Raw genomic sequence first — 20,531 nt, 5'->3', positions numbered from 1 at the left:
AGAAAGACCAGCGTCGGACGAAAAACAAATCAGAATCCGATGTAGATATCAACAAATGCCTGTCCCTTTTTTATACACGATCACCAAAGTAATTGCGTCTTACTCCAGCCGCTCAATTTTGTACACTAGAGCTAAGCAAAAAGAAGAGAAGAGAGCAGGGGTGTTTATGTCCGCCCATCGGGGTAACTATCATCCCTTTGATCTTGGTCCTTAGCTGCCATGGTTGAGAGCGTTATCTTGCTGCTGTCGCAGGCTTGAAGTGAGACTTACTGTTTACACCCAGCAGCCAGCAAGATAGGGATGCTGGCTGAACACCGCACCTAGGCGATGTGGTGGTAAGGAAGAAACAGATGGAGTTGAGGTGGAAAGTGATGTTCAAGTCGAGCGTCGGATTTTTGATTTTTTTGATTTTTTTGATTTTTTTTTCCTTCTTTTTGCAAGCTGAGAAGGATACGTGCGAGAAAAAAGTGCAGGCTCGGATTGCGGAAGTGGGACCCTTTTGCAGGTTCAGAGAGTGATGTGCCAAGGTTGCACCCTTGCACTGCTTGCTCTCAGTGACCCACACCAATACAAAAGGGACAGAGCCGTCAAGATGTTCGCGACAACAACAAGGGCTTCGGCTGTCAAGACACTGTATCAGAATGTGCTGAAGGAGGCGGAGCGCTCGGTAAGGATCTACATGACGACCAAGCTTCCAAAGATCGTCGAGTGACTAATCCCGTTCGATCTCTTCTCTATGCTTACACTCGCAAAGGCAAAGAATGGCCCGCTCGTATCCTACCTGCAGAAGGAATATAAAGATGCTGAGAACGGCACAATCACAGACTCAAAGAATTCAGCAAGCAGCAGCTACACACCCTTCATTGCCCCACAAAAGTCATCAGCAGAGTTCCGTCAGCAGAACCTCGAGAATCTTCATGTGTTCCTCCAGAACAAGGCCTTGCACGCCGTAAGTACGCCTTTCCGCCGCCGCTTTGTTCAAAAGCTCGCTTACTCACATCTTGCCCTGGCCCCCTGCCGTGTATCGTTCACTCCAGGAACTGCTGCAAAGATACAACCCAACGACAGGCATAACCGAAGAAGAGCGTATCCGCCTCACAGCGCGACGAGTCGGTCTCGACGTTCCCATCACCCACGACGCCTCTGCCGAGTCAGCCAACAACTACCGCAAAAGTGCACAGATCGCTCAAGATCAGTACAAGCAGGACAAGGACAACCGTGAAGATCAACTGTATTCAGGCAAAGGAGACGGTCTCAATGTCGGTGGGCCTCTGCGACCGCCAGTTTTTAAAGAGTGATAAGCAACACATACATGTATACGCATAGGATATAGCAATAGGAATTGCAACAACGATCTACAGACCATACTCTTCCAACTTGGCCACAACTTTTCCAACCTCAACGTTTCCACCGCTCCAGACGATTCCGATTCGGATCTCAGGCTGCTTCTCCCCCGCCTCGATCTTCTGTTGTGCGATATACTGGACCCAATCTTTGAGTCCCCACAGTGATCGATCGGAAGGGTGGGGAGATGTGAGACTAGCTTGCTGCGCTGCTTCGTTGAAGCCTTGCAAAACGGTAGCGAGGCCTACGGCTGCACTGGGTTCCACGAACTGCTTTTGACGGGTCCAGTGGAGTTGGAGGGCTTTGAGGACGTTCTCTTCGCGTGCGGTGACAATGGTGTCGACGTTCCCTTTGATGTGTGAGAGGGTGAGAGGTGAAAGTGAGGTGAGGAGGCCGTCGCAGATCGTCTTCGGTGGCTGTGGTGGTTTCTGGACTTGGCCGGTCTGGACAGAATGGAAGGCGTCATTGACTAGATCAGGTTCTGCACCGATGACGATGATTCGGTTGTCGGCTCCTTTGACTGCGGTGGCGAGACCGGAGAGCATGCCTCCTCCACCGACAGGGGCAATGACAATGTCAAAGACTGGTTCGGAGATGTCGCGTTTACGCCATGCTCCCTCGGCTTTTGGTCCGGTGGGTGGAACGCCTCGCGAGCCATACAATGGTCTTGATGAGTTTGAAGTCGAGTTGGCTGCGTGAGAGCAAGCACCGCGAACTTCAAGCTGTGGAGCCTGGTCTAGCATCTCTAAGGCCATCGTCCCCTGACCAGCAATGACGAGAGGCTCGTCGTAAGGATGGACAAAGCGCACTGTATAGCCTTCCTTCTCGTACCCTTGCATGACAGCCTTGGCAGTCGACTCTCTTGCCTCGAGCGTGGGCTTGCAGAATGTGATCTTGGCACCGTATCCCGCGACAGCTTCCTTCTTGGGCTTGGGCGCATTCTCCGGCATGACCACTGCAGCGATACAGCCAGCCGACTTGGCAGCACAGGCGAGTGCACCCGCATGATTACCGCTCGAGTGTGTAACAACTACGAGCCTGTCCGGAGTGAATCCTCCTTGCTTGTTCGGGTCGGCATCGTGCTCTGCTTCGGCGGCAGCGAGGTGAACGAGGACCGAGTTGGTGGCTCCACGATATTTGAATGCGCCTACACGTTGGAGGTGCTCCGCCTTGAATGCAAGCCGCACCTTAGTCTTCGGAGCTGACGAAGAGACATCGCTGCTGCTGCCAAACAAAGTCTCTGTCGCGAGTGCGTCGATTGCTTGGTTCGAGAGCAGGGGTGTGTAGTGAGTGTAGGGTGACACTCGTGCATGGGCTTCCTGGATATCCTTGAATGAGACCATACTGGAGCTGCGTATATACCATTGTGATGGGGATGAGCAAGAAGGATGTTCCAGTGATGGCCAAAGAAGCAGCTTTATAGAGTAAGCAATGCCAAGATGCCCCAATAGACACATTGCTATTGATCAGCATTGACTCCCCACGCTTCTTTGTGCCTATTTCCGGCGGCCTTGTTTCGGTAAACGCTAATTTTGTCGGCAAACAAGCCGGAACTTGAGCGAGCCAGAGAAAGCTCAGGGTCAAGTCCTGTTTCTTCTTTTCGCACGGTAGAGAAATTTCTCTCTCGCTCTCTCTCTCTGTGCTCCACATAGGAAAAATGATTCTTCTTCCTGTTTCCAAGCTGACCTCTTTTTTCTCTGCATCGGCTGTTCGCTTTGTGCGCCTCCCCGATCCATGGATTGGAATCAAGGCAAAGATCGTGCGCACAGCCAGAACAGAGAGAGAGAGAGCTCGATTTCTTCGTGCAACTTTGAGAAAGAAAAAAAAAAAAAAAAGAAAAAAAAAAAAGGCTAGGCAGTATGTCACGATGCTGCTCATCGATTTCAGGGACTGAGCGAAGTCGAGTTCTTCCGTCTCTCACCGGCTCTTGGGCTAGCTCGCTCTCTCCACACAGATCCCAGTTCTTTCTTCGTCATCCACCACCCCATTCTCGCCTCTCCTTCTCATTGCTCGATCCGGAATCATGGCGCCCCTCCCTAGCGCACAGCAGGCTTCGCAACAGGCTTCGCAACAGGCTTCGCAACAGGCTTCGCAACAGGCTTCGCAACAGGCTTCGCAACAGGCTTCGCGGGCCGCTGAACGAGCTCAGCTCACTGCCGACAACACCGCCAACAAGCTCTCGAAATGGGTCCAAGAGAACCGAACTCTCGTCATTGCCCTTGCTACCGGAACACTCGCCCTCGGTGGATACTACCTCTATTCCCGATCCTCGTCCAAGTCGAAAGCCAAGGGAACTGTTAGTGATAGTGATGACGAGGAGAAGGCCGGCTCTTCCAGTGGTGCTGCTGCTGACTCGGCAAACAAGAAGAAGAAGAAAAAGGGTACAAAGAAGAAGGCTGCTGGCTCGTCTTCCACCGAAGCATCCGCCCAACGCTCCGATCGTCTGCCCTCCGACCCATCAGGCCCATTGCTCGACGAGGCTACCGACGATCAGCTTGCCGAGTTGGCAGAAGTCGACATCCAGAAACTCCCTCAGTCGAAGCGCGAGAGCCTGTCGCAATACCTCAAGACGCTCGGTAACAAGGCTTACTCTAACCGTCAGTTCGAAAAGGCCATCGGCCACTACACTAAGGCCATTGCCGCTCATCCTATGGCCGTCTTCTACTCCAACCGTGCTGCCTGCTATGCCAACTTGCAGCAGCCTGAAAAGGTCGTAGCTGACTGCGACGAGGCGCTCAAGATGGATAAGGTCTACGTCAAGGCTCTCAACCGTCGTGCTGTCGCTAAGGAGCAGCTTGGCAACCCCGCCGATGGTCAGGAGGGTATCGGCGAGCACAAGGCTCAGCTTCTTTTCGACTCGTTGGCAGACTTCACAGCCGTCGCCATCCTCGGCCAATTCAAGGACCAGACAGCAACCGAGAGCGTCGAGCGTGTTCTCCGCAAGCTCGCTACTGGCAAGGCACAGGACATCCTCAAGAGCCGAGAACCCAAGCTCCCTTCTCCCACCTTTGTCACAGCTTATCTCGAAGCTTTCCGATCCAAGCCCAAGCCCACCTTGCCTGAGAACCCATCGCAAGGTGACGAGACACTACTCAAGGCCTACGGTGCTTTGGAAGCCAAGAGCTACCCACACGCACTCACGCTCTTCAATGAGGCCATCGAGCAAGGCCTCAGCAACGAGGACCTCGAGGCAAACGCATACAACATGCGCGGAACCTTCAAGTTTGTCATCGGCAACGCAAAGGAAGCTCTCGCAGACCTCGAACGCTCCACCTCGCTCCAACCTAACTATGTTCAGTCCTGGGTTAAAAAGGCTTCCGTCCACATGGAGCTCTCTGACAAGGAAGAAGCATTCAAGGACTTTGACAGGGCCATCGAAGCCAACCCTGAAGATCCCGATATCTACTACCACCGAGGTCAAGTCAACTTTATTCTCGGCGAGTTCGACTCGGCCATCAAGGACTACGAGAAATCCACCTCGCTCGATGACACCTTCATCTTCTCCCAAGTCCAATACGCTGTCGCACACTATAAGAACGGCAACATTGGTCATTCTACCGCTGCCTTCCGCAAACTCCTTCGCAACTTTGACACCTCATCCGAAGCCTACAACTACTACGGCGAGTTGCTGCTCGATCAGCAGAAATTCGAGGAGGCAATGGAAAAGTTCGACAAGGCCATTGAGATCGAAGGTGCCAAAAGCCGGTCTACTAACGTCCTGCCGATGATCAACAAGGCTTTGGCCTTGTTCCAGTGGAAACAGGATATCACGGCTGCTGAGGAGCTTTGCAGAAAGGCGTTGGATAAGGATGAAGACTGCGATGTGGCCGTGGCGACATTGGCACAGCTAAGCTTGCAGCAGGGTAAGATTCAGGATGCTATCGAATACTTTGAGCGTTCCGCAAAGATCGCTAGGACTGAACCGGAGTTGATCAATGCATTGACATACGAGAACGCATCAAGAGCTCAGTTGAAGTTTATTCAGCAGTATCCTGAACAGGGTGCTGCGTTGGGTCAGATGGCTGGTATGTTTTAGAAACAGGCTTGAATCGATATCGAAACTTGTTCGCCGTAATCTTTGCATCACCACTCTCGACTCCCTTGCAATCTGGATCGCCTACTCTATACACACACACATACTTTTGTACCACTTGATGAACCTCAAACCCAAAACTCCTTTCCAGCTCGTTCTCAGATCCAAGTTTCCTCCTGACTTTGCGTTGAAAGGCTTGCGCCTACACGACTGAGCTGATGTGAAGTCGAGATGTTGTCAAGTGGCGGCAGCCACGTGAGAAAGCAGCTCAGCTCCGGACAGATCCGGCTCGTTCCCCGGAAGTGCGGAGGCGGGCCCAGTGACTGTGCTAGCGACGGAGCATGATGTGTTCGAGAGCCGTTTGTGCAGCGACACGAGAAAACCTTGTTTATGAGCAAGCAGAGAGGGTTAAGCGCGATGACGTTTTACGCCTCGCACAAAAAAAATGGTGTTAGACCCTTTCCAATGGCTGCTACTGTATCCCAACTACACTCGTCCGATGGCTATCCGACACTTTCCTCCCTTTCCCAATCAGGTTTAATCATACACCGCCATGTCCCGTCCCATAGCGTAGCATTGAAGTTGTGAGATGCAGGGCGGGATTTGAAGAGGTGTATGACGCTATGCAGTTGGTCGTACAAAGAAAAGTGGATGCTAAGTTCGCATGTGGGCTTCAACAAAGGGTCAGCTCGTTTTGGGCGGTGAAGAGTGACTCAGCCACGAGTCTATCAGGTGCCTCTTTCCTTTTTTTTTTTTTTTTTCCTTTTTTTCCTTTTTTTTTTTTTTTTTTTTTTTCTCCGCACAACTCGACTGCCGAGGAGGATGGGAGAATGAGAGAGAAGCTTTTCACGCACGCAACACCCTGAGCTTTCTCTGCTGCGGTACAGACACCAGACGAGGCTTGAGGTTCTAGGACGTCATTCCTTCATCTTGACTATTTCCTAGTGCTTGAGCTCGGGCCTATGATTGGTGTATCGATGACACGGGAGGTACGATGAGGTATGGCGTTGCCCTACTTTCCGCTTCTCCCTTGCCGAACGGCAGGGCTGTGATGATGGAATGCTGTTCAACAGAGTCTTGTACGATCGGTCAGGGTCAGGTACATGAGACATAGCTTTCGCGGTCTAGACCTAGCCCGAGGACCGAATCTCAGAAAGGTATATAACGACCCTAACGAGCCAGTCGGTCGAGAACATCCTCACAGTATACGACGATACCCAAACCTTGCTCCTCCGTTGGCATTCGAAAGAACTCATTCGCACCACCGGCAATACCCTCTCGCTCACCACAAGCAAGCATACTCATCCAAAATGGGAGGTAAGTCCTTCTCTCTCACACCACGTTACTCCCGACGCCTTCGAAGCTCAATACTGAATAACACCCACACCCTCATCTTCTACCGACAACACAGCTGTAGCATCATGCCTAAGCTCGGTTGTTTCTTCAATCGCAAGCTTGTTCCACACCATCTTTAGCGCTATCGGAAGCGTCCTGCATACTATGTAAGTCGCACTTTGCCTTGGGCTTTTGCACCTTTCACGATCGCAACGCTAATACCTCACAACCCTGCATGGTAATTGAACGATACAGTGTTTCAGCAATCTCCTCCGCTTTGATCGCAACATTCAATTGCATCGCTGACGTTCTCTGTTGCCGATGCGGTGGTGGGCGTAGACGTCGGACGAAAGTCTAGTCACATGTAAACTAGTGTAGATGACGGTTGGAGCTGAGGTCTGGAAGCGCGAATACACCCCTCATCCGACTTGGCTGGCTCGCATGATACGAAGTTGATGTTGCTCTACAATACGATATCCCGTTCTTTGCTCCTACTGCTGCGACCGAAGCGTGACTGTCTCATCCATGTTGAGGAAGCGATCGCTGCGTTGCGATGGGGTGCGGCTGGGTGAACGAGACTTGGTTTTTGTCTTGACCATGAATACGAGTGCGAATGAGAAGGCGCAAAGAGAAAAGAAGGAGCAGAACAAATACATTGGTGGGAACAGTACATGCAAGGCACGCTCGACTTTGGAGGTGCCGGAACAGAAGGGTCGAGGAAGGAGGTGCATTGGACGAGGGAAACAAGAGAGGAGGTAGTGTCAAACGGTGTGGCGGCTTCAAAGGTCGAATGCTATTGACGCCAATGTTCTAATGTTGCGAGGGTGGAAGAGCGTGAAGGATCAAGCTGCGATGCGCTGACGCCATGAATGCATTGCGAGAGGAGTGTTGGACATCATTGAACGTGGATCGGATGTAGAGTTTGCGAGTGCGGAATGATGCTGTCACATCTCCGTACCGAGATTGGAATCGGGTATAGGTGTGCAAGTTGACACTACAAAGGGCAATGAACGGATGCGAATTCGATTGCGGGATCGCTTAGCAGCCACCGAGCTGCTCAATCATCGCGTCAATCTCATCTTGATCCTCCATACCCAACTGTGTTGATAACGACAACGACACAACATGGCGGATGCGAAAGTGTGGAAAGCATGATCGTGGTGTCAGTTATGGCCCAGTTCCAGTGGGAACTCAAAGGCGGAGGGACATCATCTTATCCGCTGAGTCGGACAAAAGGTTCTTGTACTTACACTCTCTGCAGTGTCTGCGTCTCCGATACGCTGACCATCAAAGATGAATCGAACGCTGTTCTCGGGCTTGCCCATTCGCTCAGCGTATGCCTTCTTGAGCTTGGAGAGCTTGGTAGTTCGCTTGACCTTAAAGAATACTTCGTTTCCATCGGCGTCCTTGACCTTGATGTTGAGTTGTTCACCGCCCTCGGGCTTTGGCTGAGGAGCTTCTGCGTCGGACATTGCGATTGTATGTTATTGGGTTGGGTGTATGGTGTGAGTGTGGTGTGGTGTTGAGAATGTATTGATGTGCTTAGTGCGGAGATGGTTGTGGTTGGAAAGAAGGAAGATTCAGTGACAAAGGTTCAGCTGTCAAGCAAGCTTGCTAGCTCTTCCTAGAATGCGGAAATGCAATCAATCTCGAAAATTGGGGCTCGCTCTCGAGCCAAAGTCGCGTCCGCTCAAGGCGTTGAGTTGAGCAGATGAGCTACCTTGACACAAGAAAGCGCTGTGCTGTCCTGCTTAGCCAGCCAGACATGAAGCACAACAATTGAAGATAACAATTAATATACGGCGTTATCGGGGTCACGATCAGACTCCCTTTGCCACAGCCGTATGTTCTATGTAATGCTTAGTTTTCTTAGTGTGAGACTAAATGACAAACACATATATATACTCCATTCACTGCTCTGATCCCATCCGAGGCAGGGTGTGTTCCTTCATTTGTACCCCTGTGTTGCTATGATACCGGGTGCCACTGTGCTGTCACCATGACAACAATTGCGTACCTCATTGTGCTCCTCGCTTATGTGAGCCTCCCGTATCTCGATGTCTCGGCCGTAACACGTGCACCTTGCTTGAGATGCCGACGCATCTTCAACTCCCCCCTTCGGCGGGATCTCCAGTCCTATCATCCTAGCCAATCGTGAGGTGTTAAGACCCTGTAAGGGTTTTGTCAAGACATCTGCAACGTTGTTTGCCGTTCCGACATATTTGATCTCCACATCGCCCTCTTGTACGTGATCGCGTACGAAATGATACCGTGTGTCGATGTGCTTTAACTTCCAATGTTTGGCTGGGTCTTTACTCACCTGTATGCACCCCTGGCTGTCTGTGTATAGTACGGGCCGAACGCCCGTGGCCTCCAAATCCCGGAGCAAATATGAGAAGAATAAGGTTTCTCGTACCGCTTCGGAAGCGGCGACAAACTCTGCTTCGACTGCCGACAGTGCCACACACTTCTGAACGTGTGATTTCCAACTCACCGGACATCCATACACATATGTTATCGACCCCGAGGTACTTCTTCGTCCATTTGTGGGGTCGGATGCCCAGTTTGCGTCGGTATACGTCGTTACCGGTGTATCCGAGTGCTCGTTTGTCTCTCCTCCTAGGTGCAACTGATATTCGTTCGTTTGGTTCAGGTACTTTACCACGTGGACAGCTGCCTTCCATGCACTGTCGATCGGGATCGACATATATCGCGCCAATACGCCGACGGCAAAGGCAATATCTGGTCGGGCTGTGTTGGAGACCCATAATAGTTGGCTGACCAATTCTTGATACCTCTTTGCTCGCTTAGGTTCACATCGCTCGCCTCCGGCGGTGTTCGCTACACTCAGCATGGGTATCCAGGATTTCTCGTTTGCTCCTCCTAACCATTTGTTCACCATTTCCTTGATGTATGCCGTTAGACTCAGGGATATCCTCCTCCGTCTTCTATCACGTATAATCTTGATACCCAGAAATTCTTTGATCCTTCCATTGTCTTGCGTCTCCCATTTGTCCATGATCTCCCGCTTTGCGCGGTCTATTTCCTCACGACTGGGTGATGTTATCAGCATGTCGTCCACGTATGCTGTGATGATCGTGATCTTGTCGCCTGTCCCTCTTGAGTATAGGCATGGAGCGCTCTGCATGCAATGAAATCCCATCGTCCGGAGGTGTGAGTCTAACTCAATGTTCCATTCTCGGCCCGACTGTTTCAAACCGTACAGTCCTTTCACTACCTTCAACACTTTTCCGGGTGGTATTTCGATTCCTACTGGGGGCTTGAGGTATACATCATGGTGTATAGTGGAGTTCAGGTACGCTTGCTTTACGTCAATAGAATCCATTTCCCAATCTCGTACTGCTGCGACCGCGATCACCCCTCGAATGGATTGGATAGGTGCTACTGGTGCGAAGACCTCTGTATAGTCGATGCCCTCGCGTTGAGTGAAACCTCGTGCCACGAGCCGGGCTTTGAACTTTGTTGGCACGAGGTTTGCATCGGTTTTGATCTTGAGTACCCAACGTGTGTCGACAGTGTTTGCACCCTTTGGAAGGTCGACTATCTCCCATGTGCCCATCGCCTCTAATCCATCCAGCTCCTTTCGCATGGCCTCCTCCCAGTGCTTTCTGTCCTCTCCATTCATTGCTTCATGTATGGTTGGGTCCAGGTTCTTTCTCCGTTCCGGTCGCGTCGCTACGAGTCCATAGAATTCGCTGTCAATTTGAGTTTCGGCGATTGGTCCTTGTTCCATCACCTCTGCTATTCCTTCGCGTAATCTTTCTTCCGAGTCTGACTCCATATCCATGTATTCTCGTAGTGGCTCTTCATCTGTTTCGTCGAATATATTTTCTTTGTTATATCCTAGATCTTCGAGATTTTCTTCTGTCATCGTCATTGGGGGTGCCTTTGTATCAACCGGTCGCCACTCTGTTCTGTCTGACCAGCACTTTGATTCCATGAATTTTGCTGAATTGCTCCAGAAGATGTTCGGATTGTAGTCCGGGCTGTAGAAAAGCCAGCCCTTTCTCTCTAGACTGTACCCTAAGAAAATGGATGCGACGGCTCGCTGGTCCAGTTTCTTGTTGTCCCGTTTAACTTTGGGTATGTTTACCCATGCCAGACAACCAAACACTCGTAGGAGCTTTAAAGCTCGTTCCGGCGACTTGCCAAACATCGCTTGATAAGGGAATTCATTATCAACGCTCGGAGTGAGGTTTATTTTGAACGCTGCAGCTCTGATCGCGTATGGCCAGAACTTCTTCGGTAGTCTCCTCTGCATTAGCAACGTTCTCATCTTCTCTCCAAGGGTCCTGTTCATTCTCTCTACCCGTCCATTTTGTTTGCTGTTGTACCCTACGGTGGTTTGCCACTCTATGCCCTTTTCTAGCGACCATTCTAATGCATCATTGCTTTTCCATTCTGTTCCTTGATCGGATCGGATCGCTTTTAGCTTCCGATCCGTCTGTGTCTCCAGGAACGAAACAATCCTTTTAAGTTGCATAAAGGCATGACTCTTTCGTGTCAATGGCTGTGCATACACATACTTGCTATGATCGTCGACCAGCACCAACGTGCATGTGTACTCCGTCACGTGGGACGAGTCTATTATTAGATCGACGTGGATAAGATCCAGGGGCCCTACGGCTCTCTCGCCGCTACCTTTCCCCATCCGAGCGCTTGTGCTCTTGGATCGTACGCACTGCTCACATGTCAGAGCGGTGTTTGGATCCAATTTCATGGTATGCTTATCCTTTAACTTGTTTGTGATCGCCTTAGCTTTATCTCTTCCTGGGTGCCCGAGACGCTCATGCCATAGTTGTTGCTTTGAAACTTTCGGCTCATTCTTAATATGCTCGAACTCCTCATCAACACCTTCAAACAATGGTGCTGATGTGGCCATCGCGCTTTCTTGCCATGTGTCGCCTCGGAACTCCAGAAGTCCTCGCTCGCGATTCTTTGCAATCTTAAGTGTCATGCCGTTTGTTAGGAAAATTTGGCCGCCGGTTGTGTCCAATATCACTCGTGCTCCTTCATCCGTTAATGAATTTGTTGACAGAAGATTAACATTAAGGTGCTTTACATACAATACATTTTGCAGAGAGATTTCCCCGTAATCTGTTGATATGCTCGCATCTCCTATAGCTGCCGCTTCCAAGACCTCGCTTCCGGCGGTAATTATCCGCTTTCGGCAAGTTCTCGGGTGAATGAGCATGCTGTAGTCGTTCACCATATGATAACTCGCCCCCGAGTCCAAGATCCAATGAGCTGTTTCTTTTGGGTTCGAGGGGTCCTGCCATTTCATTGGGAGGGTGAGGGAGCACCACGCTTCCTATTTGGGTTCAGCGAGGGGAGAGTCCTTGGGAATGGTAACCAAGGCGTCGCATTGGCTGATACCATGTCCCGGTTGCTTGCAGATCCAGCATCGGATTTGGCGTGGTTTGCTTGCGTTTCTCGGGCTCGCGTGGCTGTTGTCGGCTTCGGCTTCGGTCTCTCCGGCCCGTTCATTTTGATCGTCGTTGCCGGCGGTTCTAGCGCTGGCTTGTCGGGGGTCGATCCTTTGTGCGGGGACACTCTCGACAGCAGTCTGCCGGATGCTTAATGCGGTGGCAAGGGCGTTGAAGTCGATTTGATGGACGGTGGCAACCGTCTCCTTGTACACCGGATGCCGGATCGTGCATTTCTGCAGGGCCGAGAACAATGTATCATCGGCGAATGGTTTTCCGAGGAGACTGCTTTCAGTTTGTATGGACCGGATCTCTTGGATTAGCTTTCTGGCATCCGAGTGAAACATCTTTGCATCGTTGAGTTGCGAGATAAGCGCAAGTCTGTGGGACGTCTTGGTGGCTTCATTCGTGAGACCGTTTTCGATCTTTCTCCATACTTGGTTGAAAGTAAGGTACTCCTTGATTACATCTAGAACGAGGTAGTTTACATTGTGTTCTCCGGTAGTATCGATTGTTCCACGCAGGGCATTAATTAAAGCATCGTCAAGGGAGCGGCTCCATTTCGGGTGTTTCTTGTCGTACGTTCCCTCGAGATGTTTCATCGCATGAGGCACGGATCGGAGGAAAGATTTCACGTGAGCGCTCCAGCTATGGTAGTTTCGTGACGTGAGCTTTGGCACAGGTTCAAGGAGCTTTGCTAGGGTGCGAAAGTTATATCGCTTGTCGCCATCATCAAAGTCGGAGTCGGAATCGGTGTCTCCGTCGGCTTCATCGTTGATGGCCTCCGGCTCGTTCTCGCTCGTGGCATTATTGTCGACCCGAACCTGGGTGTTCTTGCCTTTTCTGCTTCCTTTAGTCCTCGTTTCGGTGTCTTCTACCATGGTTGTCGGCGAGTTTTCGGTTAGCTCGGTGATAGCTTCTTCAGACTCTTAATCAATTGAAGATAACAATTAATATACGGCGTTATCGGGGTCACGATCAGACTCCCTTTGCCACAGCCGTATGTTCTATGTAATGCTTAGTTTTCTTAGTGTGAGACTAAATGACAAACACATATATATACTCCATTCACTGCTCTGATCCCATCCGAGGCAGGGTGTGTTCCTTCATTTGTACCCCTGTGTTGCTATGATACCGGGTGCCACTGTGCTGTCACCATGACAACAATTGCGTACCTCATTGTGCTCCTCGCTTATGTGAGCCTCCCGTATCTCGATGTCTCGGCCGTAACACGTGCACCTTGCTTGAGATGCCGACGCATCTTCAACTACAACTCAGCAGCAGCAGTAGCAACACAGCGCCTCACGGCCGGAACCGAGCGCGTTGGAAGCCCACAAAAGTGGAGGGCCTCTCTTTTTCTTTTTCTTTTTCTTTTTCTTTTTCTTTTTCTACTCCTTTTTGTGGTCACAATTTTTAGACAATTTGATTTCTGCGCTTTTTATGAAGATTGTGATTGAGAATCGAAAAGGTGGAGAAGGAAGCAGGAAAAAGTGGGTCTCTGGTCTCAAGGCTGGAAATTTTTCAATTTTGGACAGCTCTGAACTTCCTCTTGGATGCAAGAGCAGCTAGACGAAAGCCTTAAATTTCGGACAAGCCGACAGTGATGAAAGTATAGAGCATTCTTCCCTGCTTTCATATCCATATAACTATACCACTCCTAGACACACACACGGCCATCTCAGTACTCACACAGCATCCTCGAACTCGGACTGAGATCGGCATCGCCGACAATTGCTGTCATCAACAAGGCCGTATCGATCGGCTTCACATCCGACGCAGACAGTTCGAAACCTTCTCGACTTGAACACAGCTTGTGAGCCTGCTCGGCCAGCTCATCCCTGTGCGAATGTTATCAGAACATCTTCACATAGACAGAACATAGCGCTGGTATAATGGAGGCAGGAGAATCGATAGATCCGGCCGCGGCTGGCCCGAATGACGCGGACAACTCCTCAGATGCTCAGCAGTCTCAACCACAAGACAGCACCAGCTCAACTCAGCAGGAGGAAAGCACATCAACTTCGCAAGCGCATGTTCCGGACTTGACCATCATGGATGGCATCCCCACGCTAGATGCTACAAACCTCGCCAGTTTCCTACCTGAAGCCAATCACACGCAAGACAAGTCTGGTGCGCATCAGGAGCCTTCGCTGGAAGAGCAAATACAGGCTTTCACTGCCGGTCTTGCCGGCCAATTCGGAAGCACTCCGACGGATGCTCTCCATACTCCTGCTGATGCCTCGGCGACGAACACTGCCTACAACACACCAACGCAAGCTCAGGGAACACCAGCGACTGCCGAGGACATTGCCTCTTTTGAAACGCTTATTGCCTCCCTCATGCCTACGCCGCAGTCAGGCTCACCTGCTCCAGTACAGCAAGAGGAGAATGCTGGACCAACGACGCCCCAGCCTGCTTCTGGCTCGGGCAACGAGACCGCCTTTCCTACACCGGAGCCGCAGGCATCCACCTCTGCAGACACCGCAGCTCAGTCCTTCGTCGACAATCTGCTGCGTCAGGCCAATCTCTTCTCCACTGATGCAAACGGCTCTCCACAGACCACTCAAGACGCTTCGGCAGCAACCCAAGATGCCACCGCAACAACAGCTCAAGATGCCCAACAAGCTCCTGCCGCCTCGACTGACGGCGAACAACAACCTAGTGCGGCTGGCGATGACCAACTCGCCGCGAGTCTGGAGCAGTTCATGGCCTCCCTACAAGCCAGAGTCTCCTTGAACCTTGCAACAGATGCTGCTAAAGAGCCACAAGAGCCGACCAAGCCAAAGTCGCCCCCAAAGCAAGCTAAACCCATCAAGAAACCCAAAAAGGTGCTCGGCAAGCGCAAATACCGTGAGATTGGTCCCATGGAGCGACGCAGCAGAGTCGAAAAAGCCCTCTCCGAGTACATTGCCAGCATCGATACACTCTCAAAGCCCAACACCGTCACTGGGCCAATCGCTGCGGCAGATGCTTCCAAGACCAAGATGACCACCATTCGATGCGCTCACGCCTCGGTAGCGCAAAAGAGCTATGGATCGGAGAAGCGCTTTTTCAATCCACCGCCCATTATTAGCGTCACTGGCCCACTAAGAAGATATGCCGAGCATGGTGCTGCTACTCTCACCACATCATCAACATCCGAGGATGCCGACGAGGAGGACCAGTGCCGAGTGAGCCTGCTTGTCCGAGGAGATACGGATGAATTCTACTCGAACGAGAACGTCGCAGTCCTTGACAGTCAGCTCGAAACCAAGATGCGGTCTCTTTATGTCACACCAACTGGTCGTTCCAAGTCATTCCGCCTGCAGCTCAATCTCCTCCGCCCATCCGGTCTCGAACCGCATCTGCCGATCTTCAGCCCACTTAAGAAGTCACGCACTGCAGATGCGCTCTCTCCAGCTATGAGCGTCGGCAGTCCTGCTGGTGACCAAGCCGACACCAGCTCCGAACCGCTCTCCCGCCTGCCAAAAGGTCTCGCCTGGGCATCATTCGAGTCTGCACCAGTCACCATCATCTCCAAGTCGTCCAAGAAGACGGCTAAGCCGAGAGGTCAGACCAACCAGGTGCAGAACGGATCGCTAGTGTCGCTCTTCAATCGCATCAACTCGCAGACAGCCAGGACCAAGTACATGCACAGCAGTGGAGACGGCAGTCTCACAGTGCACAGTGGCGACTGGTCGACCTATCGCATCACTCTCATCTCGAGACCTCCTCTAGCGGACCTTGCTGGTGCTGAAGAGGATAGTGTTACTTATGGCTCAACGATTGTCTTGACAGATGTCAACACGAGGTTCAGCAGCGACCCTTTGGTGGTATGTAAGGTTGATAAAGGCCAAGTGCAACTGCCGCAGCTCGATCCTCCAGCGGAACTGCTCACTGCCGGAACGGGTAACAAGTCTCGCAGAGTGCCAATCGACCGAGCCCTGCGCGACAAGCTTGCAGCCGTCAGCAAGTCATCTTGCAACGGACATGCTTCGACCACTGCGGTGGCAAGCAAACCGGCCGAGAAGCCAGGAAGCAGTATGACTTCAGCTATCAAGATCGAAGGCGATGCCTCGAACGCACTATCGACTGCGCCCACGGCCAACGGCAACGGAAGTTCTGACAGCAAGAACCCCGACGATCTCAATCTGTACGGACCAGTCGGACAGCTTCAAAAGGTGGCGCTGATGCGCTTCGTGCCCAGCAGCGACAGTGAAACAGTCTTTGGTGATTCCGAGCACCTCGAGTCGAACTTCTCCATCCCTCGCAGCTATCTCTGTGCCATGGCTCCTGACTCTTGGAAGCATGCTTTGCCAGACAAAGTCGGTGCGGGACCTCTAGCTGTCAACTACGCTCTGACCCACGAAGAAGGCTTTGGCTTTGACGAGCCACCTACCGACACTACTGATCGGAACAAGTCTTCAGAGAGCAACTCAATCGTCTATGTTACGCCTAAGCAGGTCACTGTGGCGAAAGAGCACAATCTAGGTACCAAGGTGGTGGATGAAGTAGATGACGCATTCATATGGACCGTTATCGGTGTCTCTCGATTCGAATATTCATATTTCGATACGAGTGCAACTCAAGCATCCAAAGATGAAGGACCATGCGAAGTCCCAATGACCCCTTTCCCTCTCATCACTTCTATGCCCACTTACGATCAGACCAAACATACCCTCATTACCACCGTTACCAACTTCATTGTTCCGGCAGCTATCACCTCCGATCCCATCCCTCTCGACGTCTGGGCAGGTTATCTTGGCCCGTTGAAGGTAGAATACTCCAACCAACCTCCAGTACCGGGTAATGATCCAGAAGCATACATAACTGTCACCCTCCCTGCGATTACAGATATGCTAAAGGTTGCTATGCAGGGCAAGATCGAAACAGAGGTGAAGAAGGCTGGGTTGCCGGCGCATTTCTTGTTGCCATTGATCTTTGTCAATGATTCGGATGGGACAGCTTATCATTCGGGTAGGCACATGGTTTGTGAGGACTTGGTTCAGTTGATGAAGTCTACGGGACACGAGACCAGTGAGGAGGTGTTGAAGCAGTTGGGTTTTGGTTTGGGGGAGTTGGCCGGTGTGCCAAGTCAGGGAGCTTGGAGTTTGAGGATCATTTGATCATACGCTTCTCACAGGAAAATACTTTCAACATCATACCTTCTCAGCATCATGTTTTTGTATCGCAATGCAATCACAAACTCACGACAACTCAGGTTTCGCAGGCAAGGCGTTGCTTCACTCGCACAGAGCAGGATCAGGAACATTTACAAAGAAAGCGAAAATTGAGGGAGATGCGTAAGGACAAGATCGAAAGACTTCGATGCATGCTTAGGACGTATACGAAGCTGATAAGACGAGACAGCACGAGCATAACAATATTGCCGAAGAATCTGAAGTGAGTGGTTGCTTAAGCAGGCTCCACTTCATTCAAGACACTAATCGGAGCAGTCGGGCCGGGACACAAATCCAGTACCTTCTGACTGAACTTCAACTGCTGGATCTTCTTCGGGTGAATTGCCACTGCAGCCATCAAACCCTCAGCCACGTGCATAGCAATATGGCAATGCAACGGCCACACACCAGGCAAATCAGCCTTGATCCTAGCTACGATCCAACTGCTCCTCGTGACCGAGACTGTATCCCTCCTGAGCGGGTTGTGCAAGTTCAAGGCACCAGGCTGCTGGTTCAGCTTCGACCAGCCTTCCTGTGTCAAGTTACCCGTGCCGCGAGCGATGATATGCATGTCGGTACCGTGCAAGTGGAAAGGATGGTCAAGGAAGTTATCCTGGTTGTTGATGATGATATCTGCCACCCAGACGTCGTCGGGTACGAGAAGGGATGCGACGGTGGAGGAGTTGATCTGTTGACCAGCTCGTGCGAGCTCGAGATAGGGTTTGTTGACGTAGTTGGTATGGGTGATGTTGTCGATGAAGAACCTGCCGAGGGTTGAGCCGTTAGCGAGGACGAGGTTACCGAATTGTGAGTTGAAGATGCCAAGTGAGTTAGGGTTGAGGTTGGCAGGCACCGAAGTGTCGATAGCAGGGACGAGCTCGGAATCATCGAGATCTTTGCACAGCGTACCCATCGTATCCATCCAGTCATGCGGCTTGGGCGGGCGAGGTCTGACCTGGCTACCTGGCCGCTTGTACTGAAGGGTGAGGTTTGCGACAGGATCAAGCAGAGGATCGACGAAGGAAAAACAAGCAGTCATCATGGTAGAGCGCAGCAAAAAGCTGTCCCCGTTTTTGCCGACGGTGGTGTTGACAAGCACATCATGTCGCTGACCGTTGGCGATGGGGATACGATGGACTTTGTGTGGCTTGACTGGAGTACCGTCCGAGCCGATAACTTCCATTTCATGGTCGTCGATCGAGATGATGTGTTGGGCGTGCGAACCGGTGTTGATGAAGCGGAAGCGGTACTTCTTACCCGGTTCGATGTCCATCGTTGGTGTGGGGAGCTGGGTGCACTTGCTTGGCATGCCTGGCTGTTTACCCTTGGCTCGAGCTAAGCCAGCACAGTTGAATTGACCTTTGCCATTGATCAGACCAGATTGAGGAGAGGGCGCAGCAGATGAACCGTTGTATCCCTTGACCGAGAGCAGCTGGTTGACGATGTCATCGGCAAAATCGTGGTAATTGTCGGCGAAGAGGAACACCTTCTCATCGTCATAGTCTCGACACTTTTGGTAAGGATCATCCTTGGAACGAATGATCAACCCACCATACAGACCGTCGGTATACTGCATCTTGGAATGACTGTGCCACCAGTAAGAGCCATACTGACCCTCGATCTTGAAACGATAGGTAAGCTCGCCACCAGCAGGAATGGGGCACTGGGAGAAACCAGCGATACCATCCATGAAAGGAGTGCTGTTCTGAAACATGCCGTGCCAGTGGATGGAGGTGCCCTGGTCGAGGCGGTTCTTGACCTTGACGACGATAGTGTCGCCTTCGCTGGCTTCGATGAGAGGACCGGGGGATTGGCCGTTGATGAGAATGCGTTTCTTGACGAAGCCATCGGGAGCAGAGGGACCATAGGTGAGGGTCCAGTCGAACTCGCGAGTGCGAGGGGTGTAGTCGTATGGAACGCACTTGAATGTCTTGCCATCGGGCTGGATTGGTCCAACAGGATGGTGAGAGCCTGAGTCGTGTCCGTGTTCATGATCGCGATGCTTGTGTTCGTGACCGTGTTCATGATCGCGATGCTCGTGTTCGTGACCGTGTTCATGATCGCGATGCTCGTGTTCGTGACCGTGCTCATGATCGCGATGCTCGTGTTCGTGACCGTGCTCATGATCGCGATGCTTGTGTTCGTGACCGTGTTCATGATCGCGATGCTCGTGTTCGTGACCGTGCTCATGATCGTGATGCTTGTGTTCGTGACCGTTCCATTCTTCGTGCTCATACCAGCTCCAATCCCATTCATGCTTGTTACCGTGATCGTGGTGGTGGGGCTGGTCAGGTTGGTAGCCAGACCAGTGAGCGTGTCCCGGCATGAGACCTAAGCCGTAAGATTCTGGGTTCTGCCCTTGGCTTTCGATGTCCTTGCTGACCTGACGGACGACGCTGGCGACGCCACCTGGGCCAAGTATGTCTGGACCAAGCCAGGTGTCAGAGTCACTCGACCCACCGTTGCCCTGGATGCTACGTGGCTGAGCCTTGTCGTCGCAATCAGTGTCCTTGACAGCGGCAGGCAAGGCCATAGCATCCTTAGCGACCAGGCCGACCAGGGCCAATGAGACCCAAGAGAACCTCATGATGGAGGGGAGCAGAGATGGAGAATGGGGGCGAAGTGATGAGGAGCACCCTACTTGGGCGATAATTTGAAGAGACTATGCCGAGACCCTGTGTAGGATAAGGCTGTATGGTCTCACGCAGGTCAAGAGAGTCGATAGAGGTGAAGTCGAGACTAAGGAAGCGGAACGTCAAATCAGGGACAGCATACTTATAGCTTCAGATACGAGCTTCGAGCATCCACCTTTCCTGCCACACCTCAAAGCTGAACAATGATGCGCCAGGCAATGAAGGGGCGCAGTCGTTGCACGCCGACATGAGCTGTGATAGTGGACAGGTGGGGCGGTGTGCCCACCGAATGGCTTTCAGGCTCTGTGAAATCTGCCTGAAGCGGCTGCAAAGTGAGTGGGTCGGCTGTCGTTGGTGAGGGCAAAATTCGCTCAGCCCTCAATTTCAGCAATACTGGAGATGAAGCTCCATGCACCACTGAGTCTTGTCAGCTCAGTGACGGTGGTAGTTTATGATTAGGGGTCTTGCATTTATGCAGAGAGATGGGTTGAGATGAGGCATTTCCTCTCACGAGTGATGCTAAGAGACACCTTCATGATTTAGAAGAAGGACAACAACGAACGTCACGCTTGGTTTTTGG

The 20,531-nt window shown here is 51.7% G+C and overlaps 9 protein-coding genes across 9 annotated transcripts; 4 read left to right on the top strand and 5 right to left on the bottom strand.

Moving 5' to 3' along the window:
* Nucleotides 1-592: 592 nt before the first annotated feature.
* Nucleotides 593-1,298, top strand: UHO2_00078 (uncharacterized protein; the record flags this gene model as incomplete). Its single annotated transcript, XM_041556698.1, has 3 exons — nt 593-667; nt 755-949; nt 1,038-1,298. 3 exons carry the CDS (start codon nt 593-595, stop codon nt 1,296-1,298), a joined length of 531 nt encoding a protein of 176 aa, XP_041412632.1.
* Nucleotides 1,299-1,355: 57 nt separating this feature from the next.
* UHO2_00077 (uncharacterized protein) lies at nt 1,356-2,687 on the bottom strand (the record flags this gene model as incomplete). The annotated part of the gene is made up of 1 exon (XM_041556697.1): nt 1,356-2,687. One exon carries the CDS (start codon nt 2,685-2,687, stop codon nt 1,356-1,358), a length of 1,332 nt encoding a protein of 443 aa, XP_041412631.1.
* Nucleotides 2,688-3,367: 680 nt separating this feature from the next.
* Nucleotides 3,368-5,380, top strand: UHO2_00076 (putative mitochondrial precursor protein import receptor tom70; the record flags this gene model as incomplete). Its single annotated transcript, XM_041556696.1, has 1 exon — nt 3,368-5,380. The coding sequence occupies one exon, from the start codon at nt 3,368-3,370 to the stop codon at nt 5,378-5,380; it is 2,013 nt and encodes a 670-aa protein (XP_041412630.1).
* Nucleotides 5,381-6,687: 1,307 nt separating this feature from the next.
* On the top strand, nt 6,688-7,070 carry UHO2_00075 (uncharacterized protein; the record flags this gene model as incomplete). The annotated part of the gene is made up of 3 exons (XM_041556695.1): nt 6,688-6,694; nt 6,789-6,879; nt 6,968-7,070. The coding sequence occupies 3 exons, from the start codon at nt 6,688-6,690 to the stop codon at nt 7,068-7,070; spliced, it is 201 nt and encodes a 66-aa protein (XP_041412629.1).
* A 680-nt stretch (nt 7,071-7,750) lies between these two features.
* UHO2_00074 (uncharacterized protein) lies at nt 7,751-8,184 on the bottom strand (the record flags this gene model as incomplete). Its single annotated transcript, XM_041556694.1, has 2 exons — nt 7,751-7,810; nt 7,963-8,184. 2 exons carry the CDS (start codon nt 8,182-8,184, stop codon nt 7,751-7,753), a joined length of 282 nt encoding a protein of 93 aa, XP_041412628.1.
* A 476-nt stretch (nt 8,185-8,660) lies between these two features.
* On the bottom strand, nt 8,661-12,017 carry UHO2_00073 (uncharacterized protein; the record flags this gene model as incomplete). The annotated part of the gene is made up of 1 exon (XM_041556693.1): nt 8,661-12,017. The coding sequence occupies one exon, from the start codon at nt 12,015-12,017 to the stop codon at nt 8,661-8,663; it is 3,357 nt and encodes a 1,118-aa protein (XP_041412627.1).
* A 27-nt stretch (nt 12,018-12,044) lies between these two features.
* UHO2_00072 (uncharacterized protein) lies at nt 12,045-13,040 on the bottom strand (the record flags this gene model as incomplete). The annotated part of the gene is made up of 1 exon (XM_041556692.1): nt 12,045-13,040. The coding sequence occupies one exon, from the start codon at nt 13,038-13,040 to the stop codon at nt 12,045-12,047; it is 996 nt and encodes a 331-aa protein (XP_041412626.1).
* Nucleotides 13,041-14,051: 1,011 nt separating this feature from the next.
* UHO2_00071 (uncharacterized protein) lies at nt 14,052-17,264 on the top strand (the record flags this gene model as incomplete). Its single annotated transcript, XM_041556691.1, has 1 exon — nt 14,052-17,264. One exon carries the CDS (start codon nt 14,052-14,054, stop codon nt 17,262-17,264), a length of 3,213 nt encoding a protein of 1,070 aa, XP_041412625.1.
* Nucleotides 17,265-17,553: 289 nt separating this feature from the next.
* Nucleotides 17,554-19,905, bottom strand: UHO2_00070 (uncharacterized protein; the record flags this gene model as incomplete). The annotated part of the gene is made up of 1 exon (XM_041556690.1): nt 17,554-19,905. The coding sequence occupies one exon, from the start codon at nt 19,903-19,905 to the stop codon at nt 17,554-17,556; it is 2,352 nt and encodes a 783-aa protein (XP_041412624.1).
* Between the last annotated feature and the right edge of the window lie 626 nt (nt 19,906-20,531).

Source organism: Ustilago hordei (assembly GCF_900519145.1).
Source record: "Ustilago hordei strain Uho2 genome assembly, contig: UHO2_contig_01, whole genome shotgun sequence".
In the NCBI taxonomy this organism is placed as follows: domain Eukaryota; kingdom Fungi; phylum Basidiomycota; class Ustilaginomycetes; order Ustilaginales; family Ustilaginaceae; genus Ustilago; species Ustilago hordei.
This window is presented reverse-complemented; position numbering and strand designations above follow the sequence as displayed.